At 40.6% G+C, this 15,164-nt stretch overlaps 1 protein-coding gene and 1 long non-coding RNA gene across 2 annotated transcripts in view; one reads left to right on the top strand and one right to left on the bottom strand.

Annotated features, from left to right (window-relative positions):
- LOC140727139 (cyclic nucleotide-gated channel beta-3-like) overlaps positions 1-2,344 on the bottom strand; it is a 110,561-nt gene extending 108,217 nt beyond the window's left edge. The window contains exons 1-2 of the mRNA XM_073044441.1: positions 2,251-2,344; positions 2,076-2,160 (exon numbers count right to left, since the gene is read on the bottom strand). Coding sequence (XP_072900542.1) covers positions 2,076-2,112 — 37 coding nt within the window. The 5' untranslated portion in view covers positions 2,113-2,160; positions 2,251-2,344. The remainder of the gene's footprint in view (positions 1-2,075; positions 2,161-2,250) is intronic.
- LOC140727142 (uncharacterized) overlaps positions 1-15,164 on the top strand; it is a 960,223-nt gene that overhangs the window by 38,606 nt on the left and 906,453 nt on the right. The window lies entirely within an intron of this gene.

Consider the following 15,164-nt stretch of genomic DNA (forward strand, 5'->3'; position numbering starts at 1 on the left):
CCTAAAATTGGCTAAAGACTGGGTAGAAAATTTAAGTTAAATAAATATTGATCATTTATAGACAGTGATAAATAAACCTTTCCACTTAAAGTTGTACAGTAATATACACATAATAAATCATAGCTGTTTGAAGACCAAAGTCTTAACAAAAATGAATTTGCTCAGTAATACTTCCAGGGCTTCTGAAAATAATAATCTCCTTGCTGTTATCTGAAGGTACATTTGAATTCTTAGACTAATAATTTAATAAGTAGTAGTATAGCCCGTCCCACAGATCAAATTTGCTCCAGCTATATCTCTTGTCCTGCATGATGGATGTTTCCATGTGCGTATCTTTGTTCTTTAGAAATACAACTGCCATTCCACTGTAGGTTTGTGATCCATCCTTGACTATGTCCTTTCTTTAATGTTCTTTTCCAAATTCAATGTGCCCACCTATCTCTCTTATGTAGCCTCTGCAATATAAACTCTTAATTTGTCTAATCTTATGTATTTTCAGTGAGTCAGTATTCATTTCCCCTTTTTATACATGTAAGTACATGTCTGGCACAGCATTGTGGGCTAAAGGGCCTGTATTGTGCTGTAGGTTTTCTATGTCCTATGTTCTACTATCTAGGCCATATACGTCAAACTCAAGGCCCGCGGGCCAAATCCGGCCGCGGTGGAATTATCTTTGGCCTGCGAGATAATATTTAATTACTATTAAAGCTGGCCCCAGTAATCAAAGCGCCTATGGCGTATGATATGGCTAATGCTGAGTTTATTCAGGTACCAGGTTTTCAGGATTTTTAGTGTTTATTCGGCAGTCTTCTTCATAAGAAACGGAATTTGTAAAGTGAAACACTTTGTAGTTATAGCAGAGACTGAGACACATGAGAGCAGGCTGAAAAAATGGAGGCAACGAAAGTTGCGTTCGCACGCGTCCGACTGATCCGGCCCGCATGAAGCTGCATTTTGCTCAATCTGGCCCGTGACCTAAAATGAGTTTGACACCCCTGATCTAGGCCATAAAATGATATGGATATTATTGTTTTGGGGGGCAGTGTAGCAGAAAAAGGAGCTCACAATTAAAACTTCTGTATAACTTTATGTGTATAAACGCACTCATAGCTTTTTTAGCGATGATGTTAAAATTTAAATCTCCTTTGAAATGAAATCGAAGTAGAGGTAGAACATTGTTGCCCTCCAAATAATGAAGAGGGAAATGCATCACTAGACAAGGGCTGGAGAGGTGAAAGTGAAATATTAACAATAAATTAAACTATAATTAATTATTTTTTGACTAACTTATAATTAAGTTTAAAATTTACAGCTTTTATAATGGTGCCTTGGGTTTGAGTCTGATACAGACTCCTTAGTATTATGGCTTGGAAGCCATCAGTCAGCACATATAAAACAGAGGCAAGGTTTTGCAGGTACCCAGTTCAACCACTGCACAGTCCTAATTGAATGATGTAGATGAAGGCTTCTGTGAAGTCAAAAATTACCTAGTATGATGGTGTAAGGAATCAGGTCTCCTTTACATACTTAACTCATATCCATGCTATGTTCAGTGAGAAAGAATGGAATATTCATGATCTAGTTTGGAATACTAATGGTATTTAACGTTGAGGATCATCTATGATCAAGAAGTGTGTACTTAATATTGTTTTTTATTGAATGCATTAAATCATCGGAGACAGAAAGGTTTGGGTTGGCAGACAAATGGCCACTGTAAGTTACTTCAGCTGTGTAGATGAGTGGTATAGTCAGGGGTAGCTGATGAGAATGTGGGGAGAATAAAATAAAAGAATTCACATAAAAGGGTGGTTGATATTTGGTGCAAATTCGGTGAGATGAATGGGCTGATTCCATGCTATATCTCTAATTAAATCTTTAAATAGCCTATGAATTTTTCTATCTTATAGATTTATATTTAGCATTTGGTGAATTAAATCAAAATTGGTGTTTACACAAATATCTTTATAAATAAAATATTTTACATTCTTACTGTGCATTGTTGCTAAACATTCTGATGGTATTGATGATTCTATTTTTTTTTAAACCATACAAGGTAGATGTTGGTCTGTCCTGACCTTGCTCAGTGTTTGTTGGTGCTGTTTTGACTACCATTACTTCTTCTTCAGTCTTCCTGGAATCATTTTTAGCTGTTTCAGATTCCTATGAAGAAGAAAATAAACAAAGTCTGTGTGCTTGATTTCTCGTACTGATAATAGAACTTGGTATAAAAATAAATAGCTGTACACTAACCTGTTCTGTTGATTGCTGGCCGACCTCTGGAGTTTCAGCAGTTTTTGGCTCTGGCTGCTTTGGTGTCACTTTTCTGAATCCACCCCTGAGTTTATGAAACATTTTGAGGCAATTTGCTTGCAGCTCCAACAATGTAAATGTACTTTCCTCAGTCAGTGTAAAGAAATCAAATGAGATTGTCAGTCTTAACATGGCTTACTCTGGATTAAATTCTGCCAGACCCAATTCTTACAGCGAGAATCCCAGTGTAAAAGATTAGCTGTGATTTATAATACAAGCCACTTTTCAAACTTCATTTAATCTCCACCCCACTGAAGACACAATATTCAAATCACAACCAGGTATTGTTAAGTCCAATGTAATATTACAATATGATTATACTGTATATTAGGTAAAACTGTCAGGTTCCTGAAGAAGTGAAGGAGAAGCACCACTGTCTTGTGACTATCAAGGAATTTATAACTTGCAGTTTCCATAAATTCTAGTCCTGATTTTCCAGTGAAGAGCGAAGAAACATGTTCAACCAGCTCCTTTGGCTTTATCGTGTGGAGATCTACTTTTCCAGTGTGAACTGTTGTCATGTACCGTCCACAGAACATATGTGCCTGTGTAGGCCACTACGTTTGGGAAATATACTTAAGTCCTTCCACTAAGCACATCTTTGTCTCCATGCACTCATCACTTTCGATATGGATCGCTCTTTGCGTGACTCCTTTGTCCATTCATTCCTTGCCACTCATCTTCTTCCTGACACTTAATCTTGCAGGCAAAACAAGTGTTACCTCTGCCCTTAAACCTCCTCCCTCACCACCATTTAGGGATGCAAACAGTCTTTCTAGGTGAGGCAATACTTCACCTGTGAGTCTACTGGGGTCATGTATTGTCTCTGGTGCTCCCAGTACCACCTACTCTACGTTGGTGAGATCTGACACAGTCTGAGGGATTGCTTCATTGAGCACCTTTGCTTTGTCCACCACAAAAGGCAGGATCTTCCAGTGGCTGACAATTTCAATTCAACTTCCCAGTTCCATTCAGACATGTCTGTCCATGTCCTCCTTTACTGCCATGATGAGGTGTGGAAGAGCAAAATGTCATATTCCACCTGAATGGTCTCCAGCCTCATGGCATGAACATAGATTTCTCCAACTTCCAGCAATTTCTCCCCCACCTTCTCCTTTTGCATTCCCCATACAGGTTACCCACTCAGCCCCTTCTCTTCTCTTCACTTGCCCATCACCTCCCTCTGGTTCCCTTCTTCCTTCCCTTTTTCCATGGACACTGTTCTCAGGTTCCCTCTTCATCAGCCCATTATCCCTTCCATCTATCCCCTCCTAGCCTCTTACTTAATTCCCCTCCACCTCCTGCACACCTTACCAATGACCTAGTTTCACCTAACACCTGCCAGCTTGTACTCTTTCTCCTTCTCCATCTCCATCTTCAACGTCTTATTCTGGCTTCTGCCCCCTTCCTTTCTAATCCAGATGAAGGGTCTCAGCCTGAAATGGTGACAGCTTATTCCCCTCCATAGACGCTGCCTGACCTGCTGAGTTCCTTCAGCATTTTGTGTTGTTACTTAACTCCTCGTTGACCAGCAGTGACTATTGTTTAGCTAACATTGACTCAGCATATCATGAGAGACCAAGGGATCTACTCAGAGAAATCTAAAAACAAAATCAGGCAATGTATTAAAGAAATCATGAGAATAGATCTCTTCAGTCTTAAAAACAAGACTACTCCAAAAATGCAAGTTACCTCATCTGTTCTTACCACAGACTTTTATGCAGTCTGCATTTAAAGAATATCTGTTGAATTATAGCAATTTACTTTCAATCCTTTCTTTTTACCTCCCTTCCTGCTTTTCCTCATTTCTCCCTTCCCCATCCATTCTTCCATTTGAATTGACTTGATTTGATTTGAATTGACTTTATTACTTACATCCTTCATATACATGAGGCGTAAAAATCTTTACATTACGGCTCTGTTCAAATTTGTAATGTGCGACTATAGTAATTTATAATAAATATTATGTACAACAGGATCATCAATATAACATAGAAATACAGTTGCGTCAGCATAAATTAAACAGTCTGATGGCCTGGTGGAAGAAGCTGTCCCGGACCCTGTTGATCCTGGCTTTAGTGCTGTGGTACTGTTTCCTGGATGGTAGCAGCTGGACCAGTTTGTGGTTGGGGTGACTCAGGTCTCCAATTATCCTTCGGGCCCTTTTTACACACCTGCCTTTGTAAATGACCTGAATAGTGTGAAGTTCACATCTACAGATGTGTTGGGTTGTCCGCATCACCAGAGTCCTGTGATAGTGGGAAGTACAGTTCCCATACCAGGCAGTGATACAGCCAGTCAGGATGCTCTCAATTGTGCCCCAAGAGAAAGTTCCTGGAATTTGAGGGGGTGGGGGGGGGGGGTCCATACCAAACTTCTTCAACCATCTGAGGTGAAAGAGGCACTGTTGTGCCTTTTTCATCACACAGCCAGTATGTGCAGACCAGGTGAGATCCTTGGTGATGTTTATGCCGAGGAACTTGAAGCTGTTCACTCTCTCAACCCCAGATCCATTGATGTCTATGGGGGTTAGCCTGTCTTCATTACTCCTTTAGTCTACAACCTGCTCCTTTGTTTTTCCAACGTTGAGGGAGAGGTTATTTTCTTGACACCACTGCGTCAGGGTGATGACTTACTCTCTGCAGGCTGCCTCCTTATTATTTGAGATTAGGCCAATCAGTGTAGTGTCGTCAGCAAATTTAATTAGCAGATTGGAGCTGTGGGCGACAACACAGTCATGGGTATACAGAGAGTAAAGCAGGGGCCTTAGTACACAGCCCTGAGGGGCCCCTGTGTTGAGGGTCAGAGGGGCAGACTTGAAGGAGCCCACTCTTACCACCTGCTGGCGATCTGACAGGAAGTCCAGGATCCAGTTATACAAGGCAGGGAGAAGGCCAAGGTCTCTGAGCCTTTCTTTGATCCACAATTTGATCCACAATTCTTTGTACCAAAGAGTTTCAAAGACACTCTTTTCTGAGAAAAGAAGTTCTTCCTTACCTCAGTGATAAAGATACACCTCTTTATTCTGAAAGGGGGTCTCCATTCTGGATTTTACTATGAAAGAAAACATCCTCTCAGAATTTACCCCACCCATCTCTGCAGGGATCTTCTATGTTTTAGTAAGACGATCTACCCTCCTTCTAAAGTCCAATGAGTAGAGTCGCAACCTGTTTAACCTTTTCTCATAAGTCAGACGTGCCATAACATTCTTATAAGTGCTTTCTGAATTGCCAACTATCTTTCTTTAATGGGAGGCCAAAACTGTTGCAGGACTTCAGACATAGGCTCAATGGCACCTCGTACAGCTGCTATAAGAATTGTCTGCTTTAATACTCCAACTTTATTGAGTTAAATATTAAATATTACTACGTACTGCAGTTGTGTACTGGTTTTGTGTCTTGTGCACATATACCCCTAAAACATGATATCTGATTGGCCTCCAATTACTGCTAGAAATGCAAAGGCGTGAGTGTTTGGTTATGATGTGGCTTTGAGTAGTATTTCTCATTTAAATAAAATTCTATTGTTCTGTTCTTCCTTACAAAATGGATACATTTCCCCATCGCAACTCAGCTTCCCACCTATTTTTGTATAGTCTGCAGAAATGGCCTTTTACTTTTGCTTCCTTTTTTCAGGTCATTAATTCTCGCCTTACCCCACTGGATACATGTTACTAACTTGAAAATGAACCCCTTATGCTTGCTAACTGCTTCCTGCCTTTTAGCCAATCCTCTATTCATGACAGTATATTACCTCCATCTCCATGAGTCCTTATCTTGTCATTTATCCTTTTGTGAGTTATTGGTTCCTTTAAGGTTGTTTTAGCCGGGGTGTGGTAGTAGGGATAAACTCTCACTACCTATTAAATGGTGTGAGTCTCAAATAGCCGCTAACAATCAAGTTCAGCTCCTGGCTTTCATGTACAGCTTAGCTACTAAACCCAGCGGAAATACTTCTACTGACAGTAGAATGGGCAAAGGCAGGATTCTGGTGCCCTAAAACCAATTGTATTGGGCAGATGCAGCTCATCTGGCAGCTGATCTAGGAGAAGGAAAACTCTAATATCCAACTCCACTGTCATACAGCTATACCCACTCATGGAGAAGGCTTTGGGTGTAAACTCCAAGGAAAAATCCAGAGCTGAAGTCCCTAAGGCAGTCCTATGTTGAGTTTATCACTGACTGGCAACTCTTGTGATGCCGCTGGTGCCAAACTGTATTGACCTCTGTTGTTGCTTTGGATTCATCAGCTGCATGGAGAGAAGGACCCTACTACATCTGTAACAGCTTGCTCTCCATATCGCACTGCCCTGGTTTGAGTACTGGCTTGCATATCACGTAGACAGCTGGGATGCAACATCCATGGTCAACTCCAACCAATGGAGGGCCTTTTTCTTTCTGTGTATTATCTGTTGAATGGCATCTGTGAGTCTGATACATCGACTGGCTCCCTTCTATAACTCTGGTTGAGATTTCCTCAGAATTCACTAGTACATTTGGAAGGCACTTCTTCCCTTTCATGAAAACATGCAGATTTCTCTTAACTAATTTACAATTTAATAAATATATTTCTGTTACTTCTTCAATTACTTATTATGATTTCTTTTCTGAATAGGAATGTTATTATAATTGGTGGGTGGCAGGTTGGATATATGTCTCTATCAAAGGAGGTGTAAGGTGCTCCTTCCCTCTGCTAGCCTGCAGGCCACCATTGGGCAAGGTGTATCACCTGCTTAGCCCCCCAATCAGGGTCATGTGAAGCCATGGGACATGAACAGCTGGTGCATATCACAAGTCCTGATTATGCAACCATTGATGCCAGGTGGATAATCTCTGAAGAGTATTGATAATATTTGGGGATCACCAGTCTTGTAAAGATGTTGCCCAAAAGAAGGAAATGGCAAATTTCTGTAGACAAATTTGAGGAGAGATTGAATCGCCTAGGATTGTACTTGCTGGAATTTTGAAGAATGACAGGAGATCTTATAGAAACATATACAAAAGGGATATATAAGATAGAGGCAGGAAAGTTGTTTCCACTGGTAGGTGAGTCTAGAACTAGGTGTCATAGCCCCAAGATTCGAGGATGGAAATGAGGAGAAACTGCTTTTCCCAGAGTGTGGTGAATCTGTGGGATTCTCTGCCCAATGAAGCAGTGTTGGTTACCTCAGTAAATATATTTAAGACAAGTTTGGATAGATTTTTGCATTGTCAGGGAATTAAGTGTGATGGGGAAAAGGCAGATAGGTGAAGATGAGTCCATGGCTAGATCAGCCATGATCTTATTGAATGGCGAAGCAGGCTTGATGGGCTAGATGGCCTACTCTGTAAGAACAATAATAATCAAAGACCATGATCGCCCATGCCATGCGACTTGGCACATAATGATGGTGATGATTATAATTGGCTTTAGTGGCATGTCTTAGAAAGAGCATAAGTCAACCAGGATTCCAATAGCCGATTGGAAATACAAAGGCATGAATGTATGGTTATTACTAGAATAGACTAAAATATGATATTTCAAAACTCAGATGGCTGACGACACAACTTACGATAAGAAGTAAAAAATCCCAACCATGCCTTCTTAGGTATCAATTATTAAGAGCTTCAGAAAGCTAAAATAAACCAAACATTTGAAATTGGGAGATCATTGAAATCATACTTCTTATATGCATCTCATAATGGATGACACACAAAGTGGTGGAGTTATGGATAGTGAAGATGGTCGCAGAGGATATAGCAGGGTATAATGCTGAGACTTTATAAAGCACTGGTAAGACTTCACTTGGAGTATTGTGAGCACTTTTGGGCCCCTTAAAAAGGATATACTGAAACTAGAGAGGGTCCCAAGGAGGTTCACAAAAATGATTCCAGGATTGAATGGCTTTTCATATGAAGAGCATTTGATGGCTCTGGGCCTGTATTCCTAGACTTCAGAAAAATGAGGGGTGACCTAATTGGAACTTATCAAATGGTGAAAGGCCTTGATTGAGTGGATGTGGAGAGGATGGTTTCCATGGTGGGTGAGTCTAAAACCAGAGGACAAAGCCTCAGAATAGAGGGGTGTCCTTTTTAAAATGGAGATGAGGAGGAATTTCTTTAGCCAGTGAGTGGTGAATCTGTGAAATTCTTTGCAACAGGCAGCTGTGGAGGCCAAGTCTTTATGTATATTTAAGGCAGAGGTTGAGAGATTCTTGGAGAAAGCAGGAGACAGGGCAGAGAGGAAAATTGGTTCAGCCATGATGAAATGGTGGAGCAGACTACATTATTTGTCTTAATTCTACTCTTATATCTTATGGTCTTATGATATAGATCAGTTGGAAATATGGGCAGAGAAGTGGCAGATGGCATTTACTTGAGACAGGTACGATATGCTGCACTGTGGAACGTCAAATGAAAGAGGACTTTTGGGATCAAAGAGGAATCCTGAGGTGCAAGTCATAGCTCCTTGAAGGGGCAACGTAAGCAGACGAAGTGATAAATAGGCAGACAGTGTAGGTATGTTTATTGGTCATGTATTTGGTGTGCGTTTCTGGGTGTGAAGGCTTTGGAGACGATGCAAAAGATGTTCAGCAGAAAGCTCCCTGGAATAAAGAGTATTAGCTACAAGGACTCTGGAAAGACTTTGATTGTTTATCCTGAAACTTTAGAGAATGAAAAATAGGTGCATAAAAAGGAGGATCATCGGAGACCCGAGTCACCTCACCCACAAACTGTTCCAGCTGCTGTGATCTGGGAAACAATACCACAGCATTAAGAGGGAGAAGCGATGTTGACGTTTCAGAGACGAAGGGTCTCGGCCCGAAATGTCGACATCGCTTCTCCCTATAGATGTTGCCTAGCCTGCTGTGTTCTACCAGCATTTTGTGTGTGTTGTTGTTTGAATTTCCAGCATCTGCAGATTTCCTCATGTTTGCCCGTAGCATTAAGGCCAGGACCAACAGGCTCCGGGACAGCTTCTTCCACCAGGCCATCAAACTGCTTAATTCATGCTGATGCAACTATATTTCTATGTTATATTGACTATCCTGTTCTACATAATATTTATTATAAATTAGTATAAGTGCATATTGCACATTTAGGTGGAGATGTAATGAAAATATTTTTACCCCTCATGTATATAAAGGATGTAAATAATAAAGTCAATTCAATTCAAAACTGATAGGTGTATGTAAAATTATGAGAACATAGATAGGGTATATATTATTATATAATATATATAAGTGGAAATATCAATTTCTAGAGGGCATAGCTTTAAGCAGCCAGGGGATGAAGTGGAAGCAGATATGACAGCAACCGAGCTATTTAGACAGGCACATGTGCAGGCAGGAGATTGAGTGATATAGAACGTGGGCAAGTGGATGGGATTAGTTTAATTGACAATACAGTCAGCACTGATATTATGGGCCAAATGGCCTGTTTCTGCATTGCACTGTTCTATGTTTTGTGTTCCATAACATAATCTTATGTGCAAATTAATTTCCAATGGTGTGAATATTTTAATTATATTAATATTTCAGATAAAATGTCATTTTAAATGTAATATTAAATATAGAAAGAATCAGGGCACGTACTTATACGGAGAGCAATCTGCAATCTGTTTAATTATGCATTGTGATTTGTAGTTAAGTAAGAAGATTAACTAGACAGTCTAGTTATTATCTTATTAAGTACTCAGCAATCTGTTTACTTCAGAGCAAGAAACAAGACAATTTACTTAAATCTTCAGGCAAATCTTCATAACAGTGATGTATGAATTTTGGATAAATATAAAATCAAAATTAATTTTCAGCACAGAGTATTATCTAATAATTAATTTTTAAAATGGACTTACAAGAGATTTTATTTAATCATTTCAATTATCTATTATGTTGTTGTTCACCTCCCAGCTTCTTACTTCATCACCCCTGCCCCACTCACCTGGCTTCACCTATCAACTTCGAGCTTGTTCCCCCCCCCCCCCCCTTACTCCCTACCCTCTTACTCTGCTTTCTCCCCCTTTCTTTCTGGTCCTGATGAAGGGTCTCAGCCTGAAACTTCGACATTTATTAATTTCCAGAGAGGCTGCCTGATCTGTTGAGTTTCTCCAGCAATCTGAGTGTGTTGCTCTGGATTCCCAGCATCTGCAGGAACTCTTATATTTATGACATGCTGCTCTGCTGCAAGATCTCTTCATGGAATGCCTATGCTGAGAGTTTAAATCTTCCCTTCAACAGGAGTTCAGCGAGAACCTTTCTCACAGCTTCCCCTCTCATCTCTGCTGCCCTCTGACCCTTCACCCAGACTTACTGCCACAGCTACATATCTTTCCTGTGAGCTTGTCCACTTATCATCTCCCAGCTTCATACTTCATTGCCCCCCTCCCCCATCCACTTGGCTTCACCTGTCACCTTTTAACTTGTCCTCCTCCCCTTCTTCCCACCTTCTTATTTCTGGCATCTTCCCCTTTCCTTTCCAGTCCTGAAGAAGGGTCTCAGCCTGAGGTGTTGACTGCATATTCATTTCCATTGATGCTGCCTGGCCAGGTGTGTGCGTGTGTGCGTCTTCACAATCACAGATACAAATCCTCAGTCAATTCATCCTGAAACAGGTAAGTGTTGAAAACCTGTGTGATCTTGAATTTGCCACACCATAAAACATAGAACATTACAGCACAGTACAGGCTCTTAGGCCCATAATGTTGTGCTGTCCTATTAATCTACTCTGAGATCAATCTAACTATTCTCCCACGTAGTCCTCATTTTTCTTTCATCCATATGCCTATCTAAGAGTCTTTAAAATGACCTGAATGTATCTACCTCTACCACCACCTCTAGAAGCACGTTCCATGCACCCACCACCTTGTGTGTCAGAAAACTTACCTCCAACCTCCTATATTTTTCTCCAATCTCATTAAAATGAACACCCTCACATTAGCGATTGACACCCTGGGAAAAAGTCTCTGGCTGTTCACTCTATCTATGCCTCTTATCATTTTATACACCTCTAACAAGTTATCTCCCGTCCTCCTTCATTCCAAAGAGAAAAGCCTTAGCTTACTCAATCTATCCCCATAAGACAGGGTCTATAATTCAGGGAGCTTCCGGGTAAATCTTCTCTGTACCCTCTCTGATGCTTCTACATCCTTCCAATAATGAGCTGACCAGAACTGAACACAGTGCTCCAAAAGTAGTCTAACCAGAGTTTTATAGAGCTGCAACATTAACTTAATTCTCTGACTAAGGAAGGTCAATACACCATACGCCTTCTTAACCACTCTAACAACTTGCATGTCAACTTTGAGGGATATATAGATGTAAACACCTAAATCCCTCTGTCCACCCCAATGCTAAGAATCCTACCATTAACCCCGTACTCTTCCTTCATGTTCAACTTTCCAAGGTGTATCACTTCCAACTTTTTTGGACTGACCTCCATCTGCTATTTCTCAGTCAAGCTCTGCATCCCATTAATTAACCACTGTAACCTTTGACAACCCTCTGCCCTATTCACAATATTACCAATCGTCATGTCATTTGCAGACTTACTAACCCATCCCCCTTTCACTTCCTCATCTAAGCCATTTGTAAAAATCACAAAAAACAAGGATTGCAGAACAGATCCCTGACTGGTCACTGACCTCCATGCAGAAAACACTCCATCTACCACCATCCTCTGTGTTCGGTAGGCAAGTCAATTGTGAATTTATGTGTCAAGTTTCACTGTATCCTATGCCTCCTAATTTTCTGAATAAGCCTACTACGGGAACCCCTGTCAAGAACCGTACTAAAATCTATATAAACTCATCCATTGACTTACCTTCATGCCTTTGTCTTGTCACATTTTCAAATAATTCATTTGGGCTTATGAGGCATTGGGAAGGAGGTACGGGAACCTTAGGTTACACACCATCATGTTCAGGAACAGTTTTTATCCTTCAACTGTCAGGCTTCTGAACCAGCATGAATAGCTTCACTCAGTTCCACTCTGAACTGAGTCCACAACCTATGGACTCATTTGCTAGGATTCTACAACTCATGTTCTTAGTATTATTTATTTAATTATATTATTTGCACAGTTTGTCTCCTCTTGCACGTTGGTTATTTGTCAGTCTTTGTGTGTAGTTTTTCACTGATTCTGTTCTATTTGTTCATTCTACCGTGAATGCCTGCAAAAATTGAATTTCAAGGCGATATGGTGACATATATATACTTTGAACTTTTGACCTGTCCCTTATAAAGCAATGATGACTATCAGACTATGTTTCTCCAAATGCTCATAGATTCAGTCTCTAAGAATCCTCTTCACAAGTTTGCCTGCCACATATGTAAAACTCAGTAGTAGTAGGAGGAGGCAGCCACTGATCCCAGGGGATCATGGTGGACTGTGTCCTCTCCGGGGTGCAAGCCTGGGCGAGAAGGTTTGAAGAACATTCAAATGTTGCCCATTCAGTGGGTTCTCCACCACCCCACGTCACTGATGAAGTCCAAGGGACGGGCAAGCGCCAATACTACTTGGCACCAGTGTCGTCGCAGAGGATGCCAGAGTGAAGATGTAAACAACAGCAAACTGCCTTATGGATCCCGGCTCCAGACTTCTTCCTTGGGGTTTACTCCCGAAGCTTTTCCCATGGGTAGGTATGGCCACTAGGCAGCAGAGGTTTAAACTCAGAGCTTTTCTTCTCCTAGGCAGGCTACCATACAAGGCTGATGAGCCCCACCTGCTCGAATACACACTGGTCTATAATTCTCAGGATTATCCCTATTATCTTACTTGAATAAAGGAATAACATTTGCCACCCTCCAGTCTTCTGGTACTAGGCCTGTGGTCAGTGAGGACACAAAGGTTGAAGCCAAAGGTACAGCAATTTCTTTCCTCACTGCCTGTAGTACTTGGGATAATGTCCCATCCAGACTCAGGGACTTATCTATCCTAATGTTTTTCAAAGGGTCCAGCACATCCTGTTTCTCAACCTCATATGTTCCAGCATATTAGCCTATTTTACACTGTCCTCACATTCATCAAAGTCCTTCTCACTGGTGAATACTGAACCAAGGTATTCATTAATGACATCTCCTACCTCCTCTGATTCCAAGCACATTTCCTCTTTTATCCCTGATTGGTCCTATCCTCAGTCTAGTCATCTTCCTGTTCTTCACGTACATGTAGAACACCCATTCTTAAAGTAATTCCAGGCTACCTTGTAACTCTCTAGAGCCCTGTCTGATTGTTGCTTCCTAAACCTTAAATATGCTTCTTTCTTCCTCTTGACTAAATGTTCCACATCGCTTATCAACCATGATTCCTTCACCCTACCATCCTTTCCCTGCTTCAATGGAACCAACCTATTGAGAATCCCAGACAAGTTCTCCCTAAATAACCTCCACATTTCCATTATGCATTTCCCTGAGTACATTTGTCCCTATAGCGAGGTTCTTCCAGTGCCTTCTACCAAAGAATAAATTATCAAGTTGTGCCCTAACCACAATATAGATTCAATCGAGCTAATTACCATTGTATCAGTTCCAGTTACTAGCAAAAGAATAGAATGCGTCAGTGATGGGGCTTTCAATTTGCTAACTGATGCCGAGTTTGGGTTCCACCAGGAGAAATCAGTTCCGGACTTTGTGACAGGTTGGCTCAAATGTGAACAAAGTAGATCAATGCAAAATCAACCTCCTGACTACCTGAACACTTTCCATTACCAACTGTGTTGCCCTTAAGGCATTTGTTTAGTTTATTACATTTTTGCTTTAGTAATTCATTTGTAATTATTTTCTAGTTAAAGTTAAGGTTGTTGAAAGCAAATTCGCTGTCTGTGATGTATCGCGGCATGCGATGATGTCACACCCGGTGTGGCCGCGTCTTGTGGGAAAATACCGGTTTGGAGAAACGGGAAGGAGGGGGCTTGTGTGTGCAGGATCAGCATGAGTAAAGTTTCTTTCTACGCACTAAGACACATCATAGAAGCAACGCCGTAAGTTCATAAGATAATTGATATGTTGAAGTAAAAATGTTAACGTTGATTCTGTTAAAAGTAATGATGGTTGATAAAGTTTATTTTCTTGTGCTATTGAGTTGCTGGATAGTTTGTGTTGAAGTGTATTTAAAGCCAGTTGATGGCGTAGGTAAATTGTGACTGTATGTTGTACTTTAATGTAATATAGTTTGTTGTAGTTTTACTTTTGCAAGTATTTATGATGTAAATGTGATGTTAAGAAGGAAACAAATACTGTACATATTTTGTATTGTTTTATCAACAGTTTTCACCATACGTTAATGTGGAAGAGTGAACAGTAAACGGTTAATCTTACTGCGATCATGCCCTCATTAACTGCGATTTACCTAGGTGTTTAGTTCAGAATTTTTACACCTGAATGAGAACACTACACCGACACAGCTCAATTGAAGTGTGTGATGCCTGTCAAGGTGAAGCTCCATTAACAGTTAGATTCATGGCCACATCCAGTACTATTTGCTGTCTTAAACATATATTCCTTTCATCCTGGTGCAGCATAGCTAGAATGTACACCATCTAATAGAGGTGTTGCAACAAGGTGCCAAGGCTTCTTCAGTATTGGCCTAAACTGTTCCCTTTACCAACCAACCACCCAATAAATAAGCACATAACAACACTGCCATTTAAAAATTCTTCTCCAGGTGATATACCAGTCTGACTTGGAAATATTACATTCCCACAAGGACAAAATCCTGGAACGTTCCACATCACAGGACTTGTGAAGTATCTCATCATTATGACCTAAATTAAAAATTACTAGCAATCACCAAATCTTATGTTAAAATAAAGAAAGTTGGATAAACATATTATTTCTATTTGGTTAGGAACATCCGTAGCATTGATGGTGATTCAATGAG

Source organism: Hemitrygon akajei, chromosome 1 (genome assembly GCF_048418815.1).
Source record: "Hemitrygon akajei chromosome 1, sHemAka1.3, whole genome shotgun sequence".
NCBI classification, from domain to species: domain Eukaryota; kingdom Metazoa; phylum Chordata; class Chondrichthyes; order Myliobatiformes; family Dasyatidae; genus Hemitrygon; species Hemitrygon akajei.